The sequence below is a fragment of the Lottia gigantea genome, assembly GCF_000327385.1.
Source record: "Lottia gigantea unplaced genomic scaffold LOTGIsca_614, whole genome shotgun sequence".
NCBI classification, from domain to species: domain Eukaryota; kingdom Metazoa; phylum Mollusca; class Gastropoda; family Lottiidae; genus Lottia; species Lottia gigantea.
Window position 1 is genome coordinate 12,246 of NW_008710097.1, and position 782 is coordinate 13,027.

At 33.6% G+C, this 782-nt stretch overlaps 1 protein-coding gene across 1 annotated transcript in view; it reads left to right on the forward strand.

The window, feature by feature from the left end:
- Window positions 1-310: 310 nt before the first annotated feature.
- Window positions 311-782, forward strand: part of LOTGIDRAFT_175990 (hypothetical protein) — a gene marked incomplete at both ends in the record, with an annotated part of 3,776 nt that continues 3,304 nt past the window's right edge. Inside the window, one exon of the mRNA XM_009064324.1 lies at window positions 311-380. Within this exon, the coding sequence (XP_009062572.1) occupies window positions 311-380 (70 nt within the window). The remainder of the gene's footprint in view (window positions 381-782) is intronic.

Genomic DNA, 782 nt, shown 5'->3' on the forward strand with positions numbered 1-782 from the left:
TTTCTTTTACCGTGCTGAACCCACATTCCATCTAATACCTGTAGGGAGATGTCAACAAGAGATTCAACGAAGCACGTTGTAGGAATTCCACGCCAGTTATAAGGCACTGATATTTTCATTGTTTATTTATAGGTTTATGTCTATATTGTTTTTTCTTTATAATAGAGCCAATGACATATTAAAATATTTGGGTGTCTGAATAGCATCTTCCATCGTGTCCATACCATTCGTCATACTTACTTAATAAGACCGTGTCAATACCCTTAGTCGTCGTACGATAAGCATCTATTGACTAGACCAATTTGATAATATGCCGTTTGTGTGGATGGAATTAATTTTGTTGAATTTATTTGGATTTTGGAATACAGTTGAGATAGTTGGTAAGTGATTTTATCTTAGATCATATAGAATTATCCTGATCGCTTCAAGGAATGCACCGCTATGGCAGCCTTGTAGCGGGACTGACACACTAATTGTTCGAATTGCAATCCAATCTGGCAAGAGTCACCGATAATAGTCAATCATAAGTTGCATGCACTCTTTTTACGCTATCGTGTAAATAAATTTGATTACGCACATATACAATTACCCAAAGCTACGTTGTATACGTACATTTAAAACAAACTTTATGTTAGTAAAGTTATTGTAAACCACATGCTGAAAATAAAGATGCATACGTCAATTTACAATTACCTAATGTTGTAAATAAAGATGTATTCACAGATTTACAATTACCTTAGGCTAGCATGTAAATAAATTTGTTTACGTATATAACAATTACA